At 41.1% G+C, this 16,905-nt stretch overlaps 1 protein-coding gene and 1 long non-coding RNA gene across 5 annotated transcripts in view; one reads left to right on the top strand and one right to left on the bottom strand.

Annotated features, from left to right (window-relative positions):
• The window catches only part of AMOTL1 (angiomotin like 1), an 83,723-nt gene that overhangs the window by 54,467 nt on the left and 12,351 nt on the right, over nt 1–16,905 (bottom strand). For 2 of the 3 annotated variants that reach the window (XR_015796084.1, XM_088140590.1), the window contains exons 2-3: nt 12,008–12,165; nt 8,428–8,478 (exon numbers count right to left, since the gene is read on the bottom strand). Coding sequence is in view for 2 of the 3 variants with exons in the window: in XM_088140590.1 (XP_087996716.1) it covers nt 8,428–8,478; nt 12,008–12,095 (139 nt within the window). In the remaining variant the exon portion in view is untranslated. Of the gene's footprint in view, nt 1–8,427; nt 8,479–12,007; nt 12,272–16,905 lie in introns of those variants that run through there. The other variant, XM_088140591.1, reaches the window with a different exon arrangement.
• LOC148216046 (uncharacterized) lies at nt 35–15,576 on the top strand. Of its 2 annotated transcripts, none has more exons than XR_015796085.1 (5): nt 35–111; nt 8,176–8,268; nt 8,785–9,003; nt 12,219–12,299; nt 15,270–15,576. It is a non-coding gene; the product is annotated as an uncharacterized LOC148216046 (long non-coding RNA). The 2 variants fall into 2 exon arrangements; XR_015796086.1 differs by lacking the exon at nt 35–111 and adding an exon at nt 6,449–6,958.

Here is a 16,905-nt window from a genome sequence, read left to right as displayed (position 1 = left end):
GCCGGCGAGGCTGCCGAAACCGGAGGATCAAGGACGGGAGGCCTGGGGGCTCCTGCGGAACTCCATCAACCTGCAAGGCTGGGGATACCTTCAAGCGAGGCTAGCAACCAGGTGCCTTCCAGATGTTCCAGAGTTCAACTCCCATCAGCCTCCGCCAGCATAAGCAGCCAATGGCAAGAGCTTGTTGGCATTCCAAAACTCCTGGGGGTAACCTTCCTATGCCTGCTGCAAACTTCTGCAGTTACTACTGGAAAAAAAAAAGGGGGCGTTGAGATGGCGGCTGTCCGGCTGAACAGGATGGCAGCGATTCTCTCTTTGGGCTCTTCCACCCTGCAGCGTTATGGGCAGGAACTGGGTGACAGAATTCCCAACCCCAGCTCTGCCTTGGCAACAAAGCAGAGCAGGGGTCCTGTCTGCACTGAGAGCCGGGGGAGGATAGAGGTGGGGTGGGGAACACCCTCTTTGCCGTCAGGGTGATCCCTCCTCTGCACTCTCCCTCCTTCCATACCTAATTTCACCTTCTGCTGCCTGCAGGAGGGGAGAAGAGACCCATTTCCCCTCTACTCTGCTCTCCCACTGCTTCTCCACCCATGCCTGGAGGGAAAAGTAGGGGGTGGGAGATAGGAGGAAATGCTGTCAGTTTTCCAATCACATGGAGTGGTCATGGGTTCAGAAAATGGGCAGTTTAGGAGCCTGATCTCCTCTGCCACTGCTTGGGAGCTAAGAGAAATGGAGGAGGAGGGGGAGCAGTTTTTTGGGAGGGTCAGTTTTCCCAGTTACCAACAAGACCCCCTTTCCCTCATGGAAAGTGGGATGGAAGCAGTACCTCCAAAGTAAAGCTGCCTATGTCTTCACCATGGAGTGGCCCTCTGCTCTTCTCCTGGCACTCATATCCCTGGAGCCCTTCTGCAGCACCTAAGCAGGGGAAGGGGACAAGCTTTTCATATATATGTTCAGCGGTCTTCCAGAAGACTGCTGGACACATGTTCAGGATGTCCCTGTGACTTCAGGACAGTTGCACCAAAACAGTGGTGAAGTTTGGCAGCTGTACTTCCCCTACAATACAGCTCTCTCCTGCAGCTTTGGCAATACAGCTCTGAAGCTGTAGGGGACACTCTCGATGTGTCCAACAGTCTGGAAGTCCATTGGACCTGTACATTAACAACAACCCCCTCCCCCGGAGCACCTAATCCAGGGTGAGGGGAGCTGTGCTGTGGGGCTAGTGGAAGAATGGATCACTCATGGATTATTTTGGACATTCCTCATCAACACCATTCCACAATAACAGAGAAACCTGTACAGAAAACAATAGTAAAACCAGAAATGTGACAGAAGCTATATACCTCTATTATATTGTTGGTTATATGGTGGTGAATTTCAAAGCATTAGAGATAAATTGGGCCTGCCAAGGAACAGAGTCACAGCAGATGGCAGTACCCAGCTGATTTTGTCAGATCTCAAAAAAGATAAACAGGGTTGGATGAGGTTATTACATGGATGGGAGGCCACCAAAACCACAGTGCTGTAGACTAGACTGAGAAATTGAAGGAACTTCCCCAAATAAGACAAACATCTTCCCTAGTTGAGTAAGAAAGCAACATGAATCTGAGCTAGAATGGAGGATGAATGTCTGATATAAACCTAATAATTTAACAAACCAAAGGGAATATCAGTTCACTGGTTTGCAGAAGTACAAACTAATCTAGGAAAATAATTCGCAGTAAGAGGCAAGCAATGTATTGTATGAATGTAATGTGATGCTTGGAAAAGATGGACCATGGATGCAGGGAGAAAGAAAATAGAAGTATTTCTAACATTTTAAAAACCGGGCTATTTTAAAATCATTATGATCTGCCCTTTGGAGAGTATATTATTGTGTTAAGGAAGATGTAATGTTTTGATGTTTGGATCTACATAGTAAGTTTAAGAGTATTTACTCTGAAAGTTTTATAGTATTTTATTATGTACCATGTATGGCTAATTGTAGACTGCTTAGAGTCTGAATGGATTGAAGCAGAATCAAAGCCGAATGAATGAATGAATGAATGAATGAATGAATGAATGAATGAATGAATGAATGAATGAAACCTCCTTCCTAAGGCTTACCAAAGATTAGGGCCGGCCTTGCCTGCTGCATCCTCACATGCTCTGTGATACACCAGATACATTCTTTATCCTAAATAAAAGTTTAGCTATTTTGGTAGTCAAATTCAGAGTAAAGACAGAAGGGGGGAAAAGTCACTTACCATCCTTCTCATCCTATGATATGTATCCCCAAAGGCCATGGCACATTCTGATAAATGCAAATCTTGTTCCCCCACTCCACCCCACTCCACCCCACCCCACACGCACAGCTTAAGAAATCCCACTCATTGTGGTGCATTTATGCTTAGCATAACTAGCCTGCTGGAACCCTACAAGCAGGAGGAGTCCTCAATGTGTGCTCTTTTCAATAGTGGTTATAAAGTTCCATCTGCAAATAGCACTTAAAGCTATACTAAACCTTGCTACCATCCAGAATCTGAAAAGAGATCTTGTACTCTCCTCCTAAATTAATAACCATGATGAGATCTTTGCCATGGTAATGAATGTACACATTTATAACATTTCCTCCAGCAAGCTTTTCAAAAGTACAGGCCTGCAATTGGAAAAAGTTACCCTCCTCCCCTAAAAATGAGAAAGAAAAATTCACCGCACATCTGTTTTTTCTATTTGGGGGAAGAGCATTCCATCTTTCTTTCCTTTAATAATTTGACCTGTTTTGTTTCTGACAAGAGGATGCTGTGTGAGGGAGAGCACTGGCTCCTTGGATTCGTTCCAAGCCCAGATGAGGTCAGCATGGGAGAGGGGGAGAAAAAGAAGCCAATTCTCACAGCTGGATGTCCACCAGTAATCTGAACAAAACATTTGGGTTGTTGTTTCAATCAGAATCAAATAGAATTGGATTCCTTGTTTCAACAGTTTCATGGCAGAGACTGTAGTCCTACAAATGTTTACTCATCAGAATATCTGCTACTTCATATGCTTTCAAGAGTGTTGTGTGCATGTGTGTGTATCCATCTATGCCAGCATCTCTTCTAGTTCCCTATCAATGTAGAAAAACAGCCAAACAGGATCTCAACAGCTAACTGGAGCAAGCATTACTGCCACTGTCTATATTGAGTTAGGACTGCGGTGGAGGACCTGGTGGCTACCAGATCACACAAAATGGGGGTTTCTGCAACTTCTAGTAAAGAGGCCAGTTCATGGAGCTGATGCCTTGTGTAATCCTGACTGCATTCCAATCCCTCCACCAGCCTGTCATGTATAATTTTAAATGATGCCCTTGGGCTTCTGGAAAGGGCAATCATGCTGGAGAACAATTCTATTATCATCAGTACCAATCTCCTACCAAAAGTTGCTTAAGCATTTTGCCGAGGACAAAAATGTCCACCATTATCTCTAGAAATGCACTGCTTTGCCTATAGAATTGGAAATGATCTTAAAATGACCTTCAGCCTTTTACAGTTTGGTGCCTCTTGATGTGTTGGAATGACAGTTACCCAGATTCTTAGCCAAAGGACCTAACTCTACAAGAATCAATAGAAGAGACTATATGTAGCTCAGGGTTGAACTGTGGAGTCCTTGGGGTTCTCTGAGCTTGGTTGTTTTCTTGCAAACGTTTCATTACCCAGCTAGGTAACATCTTCAGTGCTAGCCAAAGTGGGAGGGAATGGAGTGGGAGGGGATGGAGAACCTCTTCTCATTTTTCCCCTGAATAAAAATTAAATCTCTGGTGTAGGTTTAATTCACAGAAAGAGAGACTGACTAGCTGAAAGTTACACAGTAAACGCTATAGTTGAGTGAGTACTTAAACCTGGATATCCCTGTGGTTCTAAACAATGAATAAGAGAAGCAGAATATCTTTCATTGCAAGGAAATCCATATAACTGAAGCAAGGAAGCTTTGGAAAACAGATAATGGTCTGTAAGCAGTTTGTATTGTTTTACTGTTCAGAATAAGCAAAGTTATTGCTGTTTAACTGAAAAGCTTTGACCATTTAGTAAAAGCCAAGGTATGTCCTGCCACTGGGTATTGGCTTAACACTATATTCAGTATTGGTATCTGAAACGAGTACTGTATTATGTCTTTAATTCTTAAGCTGGCAACTCTGATCTACGCTAGCAGAATGCTATGTCATCATATTATTATGTCATAGATATGAAATATACAATAATTTTAAGGACTATACGTGTAATCAAATGTTACAAAATAAAAATAAGCTATTAATGGTCTAAGAAGGCCTTTTACCCTATAACAACTTTAGTTAAGCTTATTTTATAGGAAAACTTCAGCACAGGTGACGGTGAAAGTCATCACAACATGGCAACAAATCTCATAATACATTAATTGGTGCCTCATGTCCATGTGCGTATGTGAATGCCCCTCTGTATGTCTCTATAGATTGACGCTGAAAAAGGATTTATTTTTCTAGAGAGTTGGTGGACATGCAGCAGATTTATACACTGTGCTACAGCTAAGTGAAATAGTGGAGAATATATGTATTGCTTGCTGAAACTGCTGGCAAACTCTTCTCTTCCATGCATTGTGTTATTACCTAACCCGATAATGAAACATCTGCAGGAAGAGAAGGAAGCTGAAAGAACACCAAAAATACAACAAATGAGAATAGTTGCTTCTAAAATGGGGAATAATAAGGTCATATAACCTTTTAAAGCAAAATATACAGCAGGTATTTTATAGGAGAGAAGAATGCCCTGGATAATACACCCCACCCAAGCAGATACTGTAGGTTAGCAGATGGTTTCTAATGGTCTTCTGATAGAGGTGGAAAAAACGATGGGAAAATTAGTATTTGACAAATAAGACGTGGAAGATGCTGCTGCGGAAATGGCCAGGCAAGAGATTGATTTCTCCAGGAACATTTGATGATTAGGGCTGTGTGGTGCTTTGGAGTCAATGGCAAAGAGGTGCTTTTGGGGCACACATCATGTCAGCCTACAAGGTAGACCAGACTAAGAAACCAATAACATGTAGGTCAGTACTATTTTTATTGTAACAGCTATAGTAACAGAATCTTGCATGTCTGAATGTGCTTCCCCCACCTTTTCTTTATCTCCATGTAAACTAGGGAAGGGCTTGTCTAAGATGTTTTCTCAAGTTACTTTCTTGACCCGGGCTCAGGCCCTCCTTTTCTGACCATTGCCTTGGTAGCAGCTCTTCCTCCTGTCCTTCAAAGCCATTCCCTATTTCCTCTTCACATGGATACACATACAGCACTTGCCTGCATTTTTTCCTGGGACCATGTTGCAGCTAAGATGGGAGCTGCATGACCCTGGAAAAAGATGCAGTTGCTTTAAGGAGTTGCAGACTGGTGATACTTCAGTATCCCACAAGCTACATAGTATCTTTTTGCTTTCTAATCCAAGGTGCTGCACAGCCCTATTGATTCCTGGTGGCAGTGGTGAGGTTCGCAAGCAAAATGGCTTAAAAGAAGAAAAACAGAAGAAATACACCATGAGCTCTAACTGGTTACAGAAATAGGGCAACAGAAATTCTGGATGGAATCAGAGCTAATGTGGGCACAGACAACTGTCTACCTGTTCACATGCATTAAATTTAAAGGAGGCCATTAGTTAGACCCCCTTCATGGATCACTGCCTTGTCGTGGCGAAGGGGCTTGCGTAACTCAGTGAAGCCATGAGCTATACCGTGCAGGGCCACCCAAGACGGACAGGTCATGACAGAGAGTTCTGACAAAATGTGGTCCACTGGAGAAGGAAATGGCAACCCACTCCAGTATCCTTGCCAAGAAAACCCCATGGACAATGTTAAAAGGCTAAAAGATATGACGCCGGAAGATGAGCCCCTCAGGTCGGAAGGTGTCCAATATGCTACTGGGGAAGAGCGGAGGGCATTTCCAAGTAGCTCCAGAAAGAGTGAAGCAGCTGGGCCAAAGCCGAAAGGACGTTCAGCTGTGGATGTATCTGGAAGCGAAAAGAAGGTCCGATGCTGTAAAGAACAATATTGTATAGGTACCTGGAATGTAAGATCTATGAACCAAGGCAAGCTGGATGTGGTCAAACATGAGATGACAAGATTGAACGTCGACATCTTGGGAATCAGCGAACTGAAATGGACGGGAATGGGTGAATTTAATTCGGGTGACCATTATATCTACTACTGTGGGCAAGAAACCCTTAGAAGAAATGGAGTTGCACTCCCTATATGCAGAGTACATCATGAGAAATGCCAGGCTGGAAGAATCACAAGCCGGAATTAAGATTGCAGGGAGAATCATCAACAACCTCAGATATGCAGACGATACCACCCTAATGGCAGAAAGTGAAGAAGAACTAAAGAGCCTCTTGATGAGGGTGAAAGAGGAGAGTGCAAAAGCTGGCTTGAAACTCAACATTAAAAAAACTAAGATCATGGCATCTGGACCCATCAATTCCTGGCAAATAGAAGGGGTAGAAATGGAAGCAGTAACAGACTTCATTTATTTGGGCTCCAAGATCACCGCAGATGGAGACTGCAGCCATGAAATTAAAAGACGCTTGCTCCTTGGGAGGAAAGCTATGGCAAGCCTAGATAGCATATTAAAAAGCAGAGACGTCACCTTGCCGACAAAGATCCGCATAGTCAAAGCTATGGTTTTTCCAGTAGTAATGTATGGCTGTGAGAGCTGGACCATAAAAAAGGCCGAGCGCCGAAGAATTGATGCCTTTGAACTGTGGTGCTGGAGAAGACTCTTGAGAGTCCCCTGGACTGCTAGGAGGTCAAACCAGTCAATCTTAAAGGAAATCAACCCTGATTGCTCATTGGAAGGATCGATAATGAAGCTCAAGCTCAGATATTTTGGTCACCTAATGCGAAGAGAGATCTCTTTGGAGAAGACCCTGATGCTGGGAAAGATTGAAGGCAAAAGGAGAAGAGGACGGCAGAGGATGAGATGGTTAGATAGCATCACTGAAGCAATGAGCATGAAACTGAGCAAACTCAGGGAGGCAGTGAAGGACAGGAAGGCCTGGCGCAATATGGTTCATGGGGTCACGAAGAGTCGGACACGACTTAACGACTAAACAACAATTAGTTAGACACACTTGAGAACCTGAATAAAGTGTGTCTATTGTTGCCTGAGAGCCCACAACAATGCAACTATTTTAAAAGTGGCTGAATGATTCAGGTTACCTTGAGAGTCTGTGGTAGCAACTTGCCCCAAATCCTTCTTGACTACCAGAAACTCATTGGGCTGAATAATAATAGTAACTCACACATAGAATACAGTTCCATGTGAGGCACCAGAGCCAGAAGGAGGGTGTAAAATGGTTCTGCTGCATTATATGTGGAGCCCAGCTTTGGATTGAATCATGTGTTCTCTCAGGGAATAGAGCTTTTTCTCTCAGTGCACCAGTGGATCTTTCTAGGCTAAGAATGAGGAATCTGGAACCTTCTAGACTACAGTTTCCACCAGCTCCAAAACACAGCAAGGATGAGAGATGTTGGGAGTTGTTTCAACAACATCTGGGTGGATTGAAGTTCCTCATTCTGCTTTATCCAAAAGACAGTACCAAAACAGAAATCGAGGGCCATGGTTTTGGAAGGGATCATAAGGAATTATATTGGAAACCTAATAAACTGGGTCAAATCTTAAGCTTAAAAACTACAAACCAGCTAGAAATCTAGTTAAGGAAGCCACACGCCATGACATTTGTGGGTTTCAGAGAGATTGGCTTTGAGAGTCTTAGGACAGAACAAAATAATGAATAGCTTAATTAATTAATAATGAAGGAAAGGAACTTCATGAAGATGTTTCATTACTTAGTTTAGAGAGATTAAATTGACTAAAACCACACTACTGACAGCGAGTTGTACAAAAGAAAAGGTATTACAAGACATGCCTGAATAGTATTTTGACTAATTGGTCTACCTTGGAGAATAGAGTATTAGACTCCAAAGCTTTAAATTAGCCACTTTATGGATAAATGGGATCAAGGTCAGCCAGATAGGTGATGGCTTGAGTATCCAATAGGCATTGGAGCAATTTCCTTAAATCTAAATCAAAAGAGAAAATACACAGATATTTCTAGCTTCTCTGCACTCCCATAGCATGCTATTTTTATGTCTAGCTGTTCTCTGAGCCTCTGTCTTTGCTGGTTTTTTTCCCCCTAGAACAAAATGGATTGTTGAACCAATGTTTCAGGATAATGACCACCGGAAAAAACATGAACAGAGAACCAGCATGTCTGAGACCCTTTATAACAGGTAATCCATTTTTTAAAAAGAAACCAAGGCATGCAAACATCAGAACATACCTAGAGGTGTCATCTGCTTTCAATAATTAAGCCATTCATAGTCTAAATCCAACCAAAGATGTAGAGAATTCCAAAGATCAAAGGGACAATACACATTGCATTTACTCACCCAACTGATGGACCCCAAAAACTGCTGGAATACCTTGGGGAGCCTCAGCGTCTGGGGAGATAAAAGCAGAACAACAGTGTTGTAGTTAATGCTGAATGGCAGCTGTTTAGGGTTTCCTCTTCTGCTGCTTAGTTGGCACTGTCATCATGCTGTCCCGAAATTCCATATCGCCTAATTAATTATTACTGTAATAATTACATTAGATTGAAACAAATTTCGGCTAGGAAAAAACACTGCTCCTGTACAGAAAAAAAAAAAACACTGAGGTTCATCACCCAACAAACTTTGCGCTGGACGGATCTGTGAGGTTCACCCGAAGAGCAAGGTTCATACATTCTCACCTCCTTATTTTGGCAGCGTTTCCCTGCTCCCATCTTCTTTCCTCACCCGAGCCCAAAGTTGACCTCAAAAGAACCATCCATGGCTTTGGAGACAACAGCTGAATGGAACATTCCTGTCCTGAACCCACCTGAATTGACACAGCTACTCTTGCCTATCAACACAGTTCTCCCTTCTTGCAATCCAACTGGCCTCGCATCAGTTGCTAGGCAACCAAAGAAGGCATATTCGATGAACGTAAGCAGCGTTAACATCTCCATCCTTTTTTTTTTTAGCTTACATTTAGAAGCGTTATTGTCTATCCATCTGTCTTAAATGACCTGATTTAAACTGAATCAAGTATATTTATATATACATTTAAGCCAGGATGCTCTGAACAGTCACTCATGCTGCCTGTGTATCTTCCCCCACAGCCGCCCGAGCAAAGCTGATGCTCTCCCAAATGTATTGGTCCAATTCCCATAATTTCCATTCTGGCAGGCAAGCTGGCTGGGAATCATGGGAGTTGAAGTCCAACACATCTGCAAAGAAAACAGGTTGGAGACCTGCAGTTTCGGTTGAGGAAGCAAAGTACTTCTGAATCTGATGAGATAGGAATGTGAAATCTGTGACTTCCAGCTGTTGCCAAGCTACGCTCAGAAACCCTGATGAGTTTCCATTAAGATACATACTGCTGGGTAGGAAATAAGGTTTACTTTTCTCCCTGCACCTCAAGAGATTTTTTTTGTTTTGTTATTTATTATAAATTGCATGTGTCATCTTTCTCTGGGAACTTAAGGCATTGTACATTCTGGGGGAGAGAATAGGTTCCCTTGATTTTGTCTTTTTAAGAAGACTATGATAAAGATTGGAGCTGTAAAACAGAGTCACCTGATAACTTTTATAGTCTAGTGTGGTCTTGAACCCTAATTATTACACCACTTGGGCTCTGAAGTTTCTAACAATATGTCTTCTAAAATAATGTTAATCTCATTCTTTCCTCTCAAAAACCAAGCCAACTCTAACCACATCCCTTCCTTTCCTCCCATTACACCCCACCTTCAGAGCAGAAACCTTTACTTGCAGACATCCTGGTCATTTTGGCTTAATGCTGGTTAACATTTTGGGATTACATAGGACTATTGCAAAGCTGGTCCAAAATGGGGGAATGAAAGCAAAGGATGGAATGTGAGAGCCACAGAGATGACCTTGGAGAAAGTATGCTGGGACAGTTACACAAACATGTTTTAGACCCAGGGAACAAAGAAAACATTAGAAAGAAACTCAGTCTAGTTTTGTCTTAGCTCCCTGGGGTATAAAAGGGAGGGAAGGGAAGATGCAGTCAGATTTTCAAGATTCTGTTACTACAGCCTCTATCAATAAAGTAGAGTTCTAGTATTTCTTGAGGAATCTGTTTCCTGACCTGACCTACCTTGGAGGACTGACAGAGAAAGATCAGCCATAGTGCTCAATTATGGCTTCCTCAAAAACCATGGTTTAAAAGGACGCATGGACAAACGCCGGCTTCGTATGCTATCATCCCCACAGTTGACATGCTAACCCAGATAATCACTTTACTGTTTTACCTTATGCACACTCTGGTAAATTATCATTTGATAATTTGTATTCCCCCAGAGTTGTGAAAGATTGTTGGAAAGCAGGACTATTTGGTTTATCTGAGAAGAGGCAATGTTGTTCAGGTGTGAGAGACATGAGAAGAAAGGGTTTCAAAGAGACTCTGCCTTCATTAATGCACTATAATCGAGGCAGGGAATTTACTCTTACAATTTTCAAGATTCTGCATTTATCCCAGCATTAAAGAAACCTTCCTGCAATTTGTATTGCTCTTGCTTCATTGGTCTTGAGGCTTAACAACAGAATATGGACGCTGTAGTGCTTTCTGCTGCAGACCAGACTACTAAAATCAGTAACAATTTTATTATTTGTTTGTTCCATTTCTATCCCATCACAATCCAGTTAGACCCTCTGCAATTCATTAGATACAGACAGCATCTAAAAGTTCCATAGTACAGTTATATAAAAACATCCACAATGAAATAAATAAATAAACCCCTTTTTAATGGAATAGTTTACCTCCTGAAATCAAACTAGCCCCCATCCTATTGTGTTTTAGAAGAATTGTCAAAACGTGGCTTTTAAAACTGACCAACCAACCGACCAGCCCTGGGAGGGGATATGATATAAGGCAAAATCCAATCCTTGTGTTTGGATATGTATTGTTCTAGCGTTTTTGGTCTTTTCAGTAATGCCCATTGTTTTTATTATTGTGGTTTTGTTATTGTGTTATTTTTTTTCTAATCTGTAAGGCTGCTTGACCCTATAACAACTCTGGGCAGCGTGCACTATTAAAAAAACACTTGGAACTATTCAAAACAGGCCTGGGGTCAGTGTGTTAGTGGAGTCCCTGTCATGCTTTTTGACTGCTATGGCTGTTTTTGTCCAGGCTGTTATGCTTTGCAATTGTTTTTAATTGTTTTTAATTGTATAGTGGATGTTGTAACTGCCCAGAGACTTTTGGAGTAGAGCAGCTATAATCTAATAAGCAAACACACAAATATCTCTTTAGCATAACACATTCCTCTACAGAGCCCGCACCACATTTTAACCCAAGGCTAGGGGTTTTAAAGGCCAATTTTAAAGGTCCATTTAAATGGGGTCAAGGGAGGGGTCACACATCTCTGGGGGAATGTTATTGCAACAGAAAGGTACTGCAACAGGAAGGTCTGCTTCCAGGGCCTGATGTAATGGGAGGAAGGAATGACCTTGAAGGATAGGAGGAAGAGCTAAAGAAGCACCTTCTAGCTACTGCCCCCCTCACTTCCTGGAAGTGGAGAACTGTTAGCTGTTTCTCCTGAGATAACCATGATGAGAGTGGAAACCAAGATCATACAGTAAATCCACTTAGAACATTTCACATCTCTTCAGTAATAAACCAAGTTTTGGGAAGTCTCTTCCTCATCTGTGCAATGCATGCATATCCTTTGTTTTCCAACCCAAATTACTCTCACATTAAAGAAATCTTTGCACATGGAGTTTAATTGATTACTGATAATTTTATTCATTATACAGTCAGTCTGGAGAACAGTGTAGTTGGAATGCACCAAAGTGGGGACAATAAGAAAAGTGGTTCTTCAGGAGAAGGTGCTAACTCTTTTCCTCCTTCACTTTTCTACTTTACTGGAGCTGAGGGTAGGGGGTGGGGAGACAGGAAAAAAACAGCATGCTCTTGAACTATACATACCTTTTAGTGCATTGACAACATGAAGAATTGCATCATGGGTCAGCCAATTGAAATCATCTAAATTCCAGCTTTCATTCAAGTCCATCATTCTCTGTAGGTCAAACTCTGGTTGGTGAACATGTAATATTTTACAGGATGGCAGGAACAGCTAGCAACACCTTGGAAAGAAAACAGTGCAACATAAAATTAATCACAATGCTATCTGTTTCAGAATGTGAAGAACCGGACGGTTGCTACAGAGGCTAATCCTGTTACATCACTGGGGCAAATAGCAAAGTACGATGTCTTGTAGGTAAGATGCAGTTGTGTTGCACCCATAGAGTTGCAGAAGGCAAAAATATTTCAGATCTGCCTGAGGAACTATAGGAGACTATAACAGAAGTGTTAAGAGAGGTTAGCAGAAAAAGTAACTCTCTATATTTTAGTTTTTGAAATCTATTTTTTTTGTTTTAAACTTAAGGATGTAATTAAGCTTTTATCTTTTGCTGTCACATAATTTTAAACTCAGCATGTATACTATGCTTGACATATGTTGCTGTGATTTTACAGTATTACATAATATTTCGCTCTCCGTAGATCATTACTTTGTAGCGGTAAAGAGGTTTATCCATTGCAATGATAGTATGAACTATACTGTCAGGGCTCAGAAAGGTCACCCATAATGGGCAGGTCATGGACAAGGGACAGACTAAATACAACCCACTGGATAAAGACATTCCAGAATTCTGCCAGGAACACCAAATGGGCATTCACGACCAGGACCAAGTCCACATGATACTGAAATATGAGTGTCTCATGCCAGAAGATATCCAATGAACTACAGGGGAAGAACAGAGAGTGAATACAAGTAACAGTGGGCCTTAGGCTGTGGGTGAATTAAAGCTGAAAGAATATCCAACTGCAAAATTAAAATTCAGTGCTGCAAAGATCTGCAAAGTGGGAATCAGTGAAATGAAATGGACTGGAATGGGTCACTTCATATTTTAGGAGTAACAGAACCATTGCAGCCAGTTGCAATATTGTTTTAATATTGTATTCATCGTTAATAATAGTTTTTATTATTAACAGATTATAACAAATCAACTATTAACCTTATTAACAAAGGGGCATCGAAGGCAGTGCTTGAATATAACACCAAGGTGATAGAATGACTGCAGTTCAAATCTAAGGCAAGCCAATGAATATTACAGTGATCCAAGTCTATACTCCAGTCATAAATGCAAAGGAAGGAGTAGCTGAAAGGTTCTGTGGTGATTTTCAATACCTTGTCAACACAACACCCAAGAAAAGATGTCATACTAATTATAGAAGACTAGAATACTAAAGCTGGAAGTAAAATAGCATCTGGAATAATGGGAAAAAAATGTTCTCAGTGTACAAAATGAAGCAGGAGCCAAATTAATAGAGTTGTGCCAAGTATGCTCATAATAAATACTGTGCTTCCAACAGTACTTTACATATTGAGTATCACCAGATGAACAAACTGAGATCAAATTGACTAGATACTCTTCAAGCAAAGGCAGAGAAGCTTTATTCAGTCGGCAAAAACAAGTCCTGGTGTTGACACAGCTCCTATCATAAACATCTTGCAAAATTACAACTCTAACTAAACAAAACAAATACAATCATCAAACCAGCAAGATACAACCTTGGCAATGTTCCATATTATTAAATAATGGGGATTAGATTTAATGGATTGGATTTGATACGTAAACTGCCTAAAGACCTCAGGAGCAAAGTGTAAGAGATCATTAAAGAGGTTCTTTAATTTAAACTTGTCCAACTGCTAAGAACTGTGTAAAAATATCTAAATTCATATCAATTTTATGTTTGCATAAAAGACCTCAATTATATCAATTTTATGGATGCAGATTTGATCACTGAACTAAATTCAGATTCAGTACATTGAAGTTAAATGGGCTGTAGAAAATATTGCTAACAACAAAGCTGCAGGAGCTGATGAAATATCATCTGAATTGTTTAAAGTGTAGCAGGATGATGAAGTTAAAATGGCACTTGAGTTTTGAAAGGAGGTATAAGGGTGGACTGGTAAGGGAGGTGGTAAACTATGAACTTATATTCCAATATTAAAAAAAGGGCTGTGCTAAAAAATGCTCCACCTAAACATTTACATTTATCTCACTTGCTAGTATGATAATGCTCAAGGTTTTGCAATCCAGCTATACTAGATGTACAAACTGGATTCAGCACAGGCTTCCTTTGTTAAGATAAAGGCAAGGGAGTTCCAAAAATACATATATTTTTGCTTTTTGATTATATTAAGTTTATTGTGGTATACAATAAAAATAACTGTGGCTAGCCCCCTATAGTGCTGGAGAAAATTGTGGAGAATACCTTGGACTACCAAAAAAAACCCAAAACCCTCAATATTAGATGAAATAGAACCACATTTCTCATTGGAAGCACTAATATTGATTGATTAATTGATTGATTATATGTCATCAAAGCTGCAGGAGTTGATGAAATACAGTGGAACCTCGGTTTACGAACTTAATTCGTTCCGTGACTCTGGCCGCAACCCGAATTGGTCGCAACCCGAAGGAAATTTCCCCATAAGGTTCAATGTAATTACCGTTAATCTGTTCTGGCGTGGAGAACAGGGAGGCGGCTATTGCTTGGAGGGAGAGTGCCCCTCCCTACAACCACGTGTCGGGGCGGAAAATGGCCGCGGACCACGTGTCAGGGGCAGAAAAATGGCCGCGGACCACGTGTCAGGGGTGGAAAGGCGTAAAATGGCCGCGGACCACGTGTCAGGGGCAGAAAAATGGCCGCGGACCACGTGTCACAGGAGGGAAAATGGCCGCGTATCCTGCTCGTACCCTGAGGCAGAGTTCGCAAACCGAGGTAAATTTTTGCAGCTGGAGCTGGTCGTAACCCGAAAAGTTCGTTAACAGAGGCGTTCGTAACCCGAGGTTCCACTGTATCATCTGAATTGTTTAAAGCTTAGCAGGATGATTAAGTTAAAATGGTACTTGAATTTTGAAAACAGGTATAGGGGTGACTGGTAAGGGAGGTGATTGTATTTTTATACTATTTTTATTCTATTTTTAACTAATATTTATTTGTTGTTTTTACTGTAAGCTGCCCAGAGTCACTTCCTTGTGAGATGGGCGGTGTCTAAATTTGAAATATAAATAAATAAATAAAATAAACTATGAACTTATATTGTTGGTGTCGACTCTTAGCAACCACATAGATAGATTTTTTTCCATAATGATCTGTCCCTAACCTGGTCTTTCAGGTGTTCCAACGGTGCTCTCATCACCACCATAACTGCACCCATCCATCTTGCTGATGGTCAATGAAGCAGATACTTAAACATTTTGGGCACATAATGGTACAGAAGAGTAATTGAGGAAGACCTCAAAGCTTGGAAAAATCAAAGAATTAAAAAAGAAGCCAACTGAAGACAAAGCACCTAGAATTCAAAGAAGCAATTACTGACAAGCATTCCCAAAGAAACGGTGTCCATTGGGTCAGGAAGACTCAGAAGCAACTAATAGACAGCACAAACCACAAATTCAGGGCAATACACAGCCTTGAAGTGCAGCTTGGCAGTTATTGCTGCCACCACCTATTTTCCAGGAGAATATCTTTCAGACATCCTCCCTGCTGACCCTGCCATGTGATGGGGCTCTCACAGCCTCTGTACCTAACTGACAAGTAAGGTACAGAGCCATGTGTACTGGCTGGCCCTACGTGACCCGTAAAATCAGCCCTTCCTCTCTTTCTCCCTGTATGGGAGATAGGCCAATCTTATAAGAGATAGAGCCCAGTTTTGTTTAAAGAAAAAAGAAAAGGAATGTAAAAATTACTTTTTTTAACTTGTGTCTCATGCAGAACATTCATTGATAAAGGAGAAAAAAATACAGAGCTGTTCAAAATAGAAAGTATCTTGGGGGGGAAAAAAACCCTCCAATAGAAAAAAATCCAGTATAAATACTATAAAGTGAGTGGTTCATTAGATGATAGATTTGCTGCTAATCTTGACACAGGATGGTATGAGGAGGTGCCAATTTACTTAAGGACGAAGACTGTATAGAGACAGTAGTCGTCAGAGACAACAAATTAGGCTTAAACACACACCCTGTTGAAATAAAAACTAGTCTTATGCAATATTTCTAGCTAAGCTTGTTATCTATTCCTTAGGATGAACCTGAAGCTAAAGTCCCCTTACTTGCTTTCACAGACTTCTTTTTGAGCTTCTCCTACATTTTTTTCCTTTCAATAATAATTACACTTGGAATTATGCTAGCAGTTAGACAAGTTTTTTTGCTACTTGGATTTCTCAAATAGCAGAGAGGAAAAAAAAAAAAGTTCCAAGATTGCATTTATTTAGGTATGAGCATCATAGACTTATAGGTTGGTAATACTTATTTTATTTACAAATATATGTGCAGAGCATTGTCAACTCAAGCAACCATTCCTGCAGCAGTAGAAGCTAGAAGAACTGGTTTCACACTTTCAGTATCCATCCTTCTCTGTTCTCATCAAGAATGCCAACAAATTGCTAGTTTTTCTGCTTCTTTGCCCCTTCCCCATCCTGTCCAAGACTTTCCAGATCTCTCTCTAAACACTATGGAGAGAATCCCTGCCATCAGCTTCTCTCACAAATGTCTTGTATAAAGTTTAGCTCTTACACTTTAAACATTCTTGGATGATGATTTGCTAACAATCAATCTGCCTGTCCAGGAAATGGTGGTCCAACAATTTCCTTCTGCCTTTGTAACAACTGTTTGAAGTTGATGTCAAAGAAGGAGGATTTGTTTTGCACACACAGAAATGTGACTAAGCTAGGGTTCAAGTCAAGCTTTGCCACAATTGTTGATCAAAAGAAACAGAGCTCACCCAGGCTGTTGCCTCTTTTCAATCTCTGT

This window comes from Python bivittatus, unplaced genomic scaffold, assembly GCF_059951505.1.
Source record: "Python bivittatus isolate LINGU-HERP-01145 unplaced genomic scaffold, Pbiv_v1 ctg000340_np1212, whole genome shotgun sequence".
NCBI lineage: Eukaryota > Metazoa > Chordata > Lepidosauria > Squamata > Pythonidae > Python > Python bivittatus.
The sequence above is the reverse complement of the archived record's forward strand: the minus strand, read 5'-3'. Positions and strand labels throughout refer to the sequence as shown.